The 5,269-nt window shown below is 43.3% G+C and overlaps 1 protein-coding gene across 1 annotated transcript in view; it reads left to right on the top strand.

The window, feature by feature from the left end:
- Positions 1–5,269, top strand: part of ABL1 (ABL proto-oncogene 1, non-receptor tyrosine kinase) — a 32,957-nt gene that overhangs the window by 22,863 nt on the left and 4,825 nt on the right. The window contains exons 7-9 of the mRNA XM_008590511.1: positions 2,041–2,193; positions 3,397–3,486; positions 3,816–3,980. Coding sequence (XP_008588733.1) covers positions 2,041–2,193; positions 3,397–3,486; positions 3,816–3,980 — 408 coding nt within the window. The remainder of the gene's footprint in view (positions 1–2,040; positions 2,194–3,396; positions 3,487–3,815; positions 3,981–5,269) is intronic.

A 5,269-nucleotide genomic window follows, 5' to 3' on the forward strand; every position in this document is an offset into this window, starting at 1 on the left:
CTGCTTGGATTTGCCAGGGCAGCTAGCAGACCCTACAGGAACCCACACTCTTCCTCTGTCGAGGGAATGCTATTTGGTTTGGGCTTTAAATACGATAGTACCCTTTGAAGTCTCGTGACAGTTTTTTTAACGACTTTTTATGTTGACAAATTCTAAGCATATACTAAAGAAAACAGAGTTGCATAAAGACGACAGAGTTGAGCCCTGTGGACCCGTCACCAGCTTTAGCAATCATCCCCTCAGGGCAATCTTGCGTACTCTGCACCCCACACACTCCCCTGACCCTTATTGTTTCGAAGCAAGTCCCAGACATCATATTATTTTGCACTAAAATATTTCAATATGAGTCTCTTAAAGATGACTTTTTTATTAGTATAACCAGAATGCTACCCCTGAAACTGGCAGTAATTTCTGAAATTTCTCAAATATCCATTCAGTGTTCAAATTTCCATATGAACCCTAAAAATTATACTTTTTTTTTTTAAGAGTTTGAACTGAGATCCAAATATAGTTCACATGGTGCATTAGTTGATCCGTCCCTTAAGTCTTTCCTCATCCCTGAGCTCCCTCTGCATCTCTTTATCTCCCTGGCTGGTTACTTACCGGAGAAACTCTGTCACTGGTCCTTTAGAATTTCCCACATTCCGGACTTTGCTCATTGTACCCCGTGGTGTGATTAATTGTGTTTGGTCCTCTGGCTTCAGTGTTCCTACTAAGTGGGTAGTTGGACCGAGAGAGCTTGAGCACGTTCAGGTTTGACTTCTTTTTTTCTTTCCCTAAGAGTACGTCAGAGGAGGTGGTGTACTTTCGTCAATAGGTACATAATGCTTGATTTTTTCTCTTTTTTGTTATTTTTTTTAGCAGTTAATAATACCCAGTGCCTAGATCCACTAGTTTACTAAGGGTTTTCTAGATGATAATTCTGTAATTCTGTCATATCTTGCTCATTTATTAGCAGGATACTCCTATAAGAGAAACTGTCCCCCATCTGTTTGGTTACTCAGTGGTACAGTTTATATAGGAAAAGCAGGATAATGCTTTTTTGCTTTTATTTACCAGTTTTTGAAAAAACAAGTTGGTTTCTTAATACCATTCAGTGGTGACCGATTAGGTTTTTGTTGTTGTTTGTCTTTTGTAGTATTATTATGAACTCTTGGATTTAAATATATTTGATATGTTTTAATCCACTGTGGTCATTTTCCTTTTTAACCTTTAGATTGTCTCATCTTTGGCCAGTGGGAACTTTAGATTAGCTCCTGATCCTTTTGACATTACCCTTATAGTCTTTTATAATGTCCATGCTATCCAGAATAACAAAATATTCCAGGTTTATTCCCTTCCCCATAGTTGAAACACCTGTTTCTCCAAGGAGTCCTGGTTCCTTTAATGGGAAATGGAATTTCCAGGCTGTAATCTGGGATTCAAAACTTTCAAGTATTTATTTTATAAGTTTTATATGAAATTTTTAGAGTTGGAAGGGACCTTGGAGATCAGCTTTCTGTTTCTCCAAGGAGTCCTGGTTCCTTTAATGGGAAATGGAATTTCCAGGCTGTAATCTGGTATTCAAAACTTTCAAGTATTTATTTTATAAGTTTTATATGAAATTTTTAGAGTTGGAAGGGACCTTGGAGATCAGCTTGTATACCCAGAAAGGAGTGGTGGCCTGTCTTAGGCACATGGCTAATTGGGCACAGAATTATGAGTAGAAAGGGGCCACCTGACTTCCAGACCTCAGTTTCTTCTATCACGTGCCCCACCCAGCAAGATGGCCACATTGCCTGAAGGACCCCTAGGGGCTGATAACCCAGTCATCTTCTCTCCTTCAGCATATTTTTTTCTGTGGGGTGAGTGGAACAAAACTCTCATTCCATCCTGTTTTGTCCTAGGCTGTTAGTAATTAAGAGCCTTGTAAAATGTCAGTGCCTGGGCCACTTCTGAGGGTATAACTTCTGGCACCTGCTGCACAGTTAACCGGTTTAAATGCAGTATAGTCATACCTTGCATATCTTGAACAGCCTTTTCCTTTCCTTTTTCTTTTAGCCTTTGGAGTATTGCTTTGGGAAATTGCTACCTATGGCATGTCACCTTACCCCGGAATTGACCTGTCCCAGGTGTATGAGCTGCTGGAGAAAGACTACCGCATGGAACGCCCAGAAGGCTGCCCAGAGAAGGTCTACGAACTCATGCGTGCATGTGAGCCTTCCCCAGCCTGTTCTAAAACGTATACGTGCGCATTGTAAGAAATTCCAACGATGCAAGAGTTCATACGTAACATAAAAAATTGAAATATTCCATTTGCTCTCTTCGTTCCCATTCTTCAGAAGCAACTAATGTAACAGTTTGATGATTTTTTTTCAGACTTTTCTCAATGCTTCTATATACCTTTATTTACAGATAGTATATTTGTGATTTGTTCTGGGGGGTTTTTTGAGCAAAAATGTATTGATAGATAATTAAACCTGGGTTTCTTATTAATAAATACAGACTCCTAGGCCATACCTCCAAACATTCTGCTATAATAGCTAAACACTCCAGGTGATGTTTGTCTCATTTATGAGATATTTATATGATCATTCCCTCTACTTTTTTCCCACGCAGTAGTATAATAGTCCTGTCTTCCCATGCCTCCTGTATATTCAGGTCTCTCTTCCTCTCTCCCCTCTTATTTTTATATAGGTGCCTAGCATTCCTTTAAATGGTTTAATTCATTCGTCAAGTCCTCTTTTGATGAGCATTTGGTTGTTTTACACATTTGTTTGGTTTTTGCCATTGTAAACATGGCAGGAATGAACATCCTGTCCATGCATCTGTGCACTCCTGCTGACATTTCTAACACTTGAACTGTCAATTCAGAGGACTGTGTGCATTTAAAATTTTAATAAATTTTACCAAATTGTCTTCCAAGAAAGGTTATACCAATGTATACTTCAATCAGAAGTGTGCGTGAGTGACTTTACATCTTCACCAACATGAGCTTTATCAGTCCTTTTAATCCTCATTTTAGTCTTGGTTTAATTAGCATTTCTTCACTGAGGAGGATTTCAGACTTTGATAACCATGAAGTAAAGATGAGATAGAAGGCAAGCTATTTGGCTTAGTAATTTTCTACACCTACTAGAGTGGGCTGGGAAAAATATATTTGTAAATGCAGTTCTTGCTGTGAATGTATCTCTGGGGTTTTACAATCCATATTTCTGCCAGGATCTAGTGTCTTTTCAAATTCTTAACGTCTATAATAGGACACAGTGGCATGCATCATTTTAACTTGTCACGGCAAAAGATGGTTAGCAGGATTGGAATGCTTCTTTCATTTCCGGACTTGTCCTTGAGGATTGCTAGCCCTGTGCTTGCATGCAAGGCCGCATGGATGGTCTGACTTGGCTCCCGTCTGTCCAGGTTGGCAGTGGAACCCCTCTGACCGGCCATCCTTTGCTGAAATCCACCAAGCCTTTGAAACAATGTTCCAGGAATCCAGTATCTCAGATGGTAAAGTACTTGTCCCCAGGGTGCCTGCAGCAGGTTAAAAGGTTGGTTTGGATGGTAGAGGTGTGGGACTCCACCCCAGGGCCTTCATTTCACTTCCTGGGCCAAGTTATCTGAGACCAGAAATCCGGGCAGACATGGGGAGTGTTGGTCTCTGTCTTCTGTAGCCCTGCAGGGTTCTTACAAATGCTGTTTCTACAGCATTTGTGTCCCTTTCCTGTAACTGTGTGTAGATGACCACTTATCTTAAAAAGAAAAAGAGAACCACCATACCAGGCTGATGCTGTTACTGATGGCTGCTGGGTTTTGTTGTATGTGTGTGTGATTCTTAGAAGTGGAGAAGGAGCTGGGGAAACAAGGCATACGAGGGGCTACGAGCACCTTGCTACAGGCCCCAGAGCTGCCCACCAAGACAAGAACCTCCAGGAGAGCTGCAGAGCACAAGGACGCCAGTGACATGCCTGAGACACCCCACGCCAAGGGCCAGGGAGAGAGCGGTACGTCCTGCCCCCCACCCCCATCCCACCCCTGTGGTTCTCCCACATGGTCCAAGGAGAGTCAACATCCTTCAGGCCAACGTTGGCAGATGGCAAGCTGTGAACGGGACCCATGCAGAAGGGTGGGCACATCCCTCCTCTGTGGTCCAGCTGGGGAAAGAGGAAGGTTCTCCTCCTACCACAGCACCTGGTCCTCCTTCTGGGAATCATTTAAGAGCCGTTGGCTTTGGCAGTTAGTTCCATCAGTAGGCAGAGGTGCCCACGAGGCCTACTGAGAAACGAGCCCACCTTTTCATCTATTATTCATGGAATCTGTGGTTGCTCTTTCAGGGCAGATACAACAATAATAAATATTGAACCAGACAGAGCAGCTTGTTGTGAAAGTGCTGGTATGAAAAAGCTCACTGGAACTCAGTGGAGCCAGGAGACGCCTGCAGTACAGAGCTAGTGTCCTCAAAGCTCTGTGAAGAGCATCCTTCCTGTGCTGTTCCCTAGGCAAGAGAGGGAGGTGGGATCAGTTCAGGAGGGGTCTCGAGATAGTATCAAGAACTGGGCCGTCCCCGTGGCTCACTCAGGAGAGTGTGGCGCTGGTAGCACTGAGGCCGCGGGTTTGGATCCTATATAGGGATGGCCGGTGCGCTCCCTGGCTGAGCATGGTGCAGACCACACCGTGCCGAGGGTTGCGATCCCCTCACCAGTCAAAAAAAAACAAAGATAGTATCAAGAACAATGTTAGCAAACGTTTATCTAGTGCTTCCTACAAGCCAGGCTGTGTTCCTGAGTTAGTGGTTGTCTTCCAAACCAGCAGCCTGGGTTCTGGGCAGAACAACTGAATGGAAGTATCCGGGGGTGGGTGCGGCAACTTTGGAGTGGCTCCCAGGGGATGCTGACGGTAGACTCGACTCTCAAGGCCCACAGACTGGGTAAGCAGGAAGGGACAGGACAAAGCCAGTGTGAATGGAGACTTATGATGGGATGTTTACACAGCACAATCTATAGATCCCAATTTTTTTAAGCGTGTACCCATCTTAGTTAAAAAAGAAAGTTGAGCATGCAACTTATGTATATAGTACATAAAGTGTGTGTATATATATATTTATATATATGTATATATATACACACACTCACTGCTACAGGAATATAGTATGAATATTATGATACTTATCAAAAATATACATTTAAAAGGCTTACATGGGCCGGCCCCGTGGCGCACTCAGGAGAGTGCGGTGCTGGGAGTGCAGCGACGCTCCCACCGCAGGTTCGGATCCTATATAGGAATGGCCGGTGCG

The sequence above is a fragment of the Galeopterus variegatus genome, unplaced genomic scaffold (assembly GCF_000696425.1).
Source record: "Galeopterus variegatus unplaced genomic scaffold, G_variegatus-3.0.2 Scaffold6171, whole genome shotgun sequence".
Classification (NCBI taxonomy): Eukaryota; Metazoa; Chordata; class Mammalia; order Dermoptera; family Cynocephalidae; genus Galeopterus; species Galeopterus variegatus.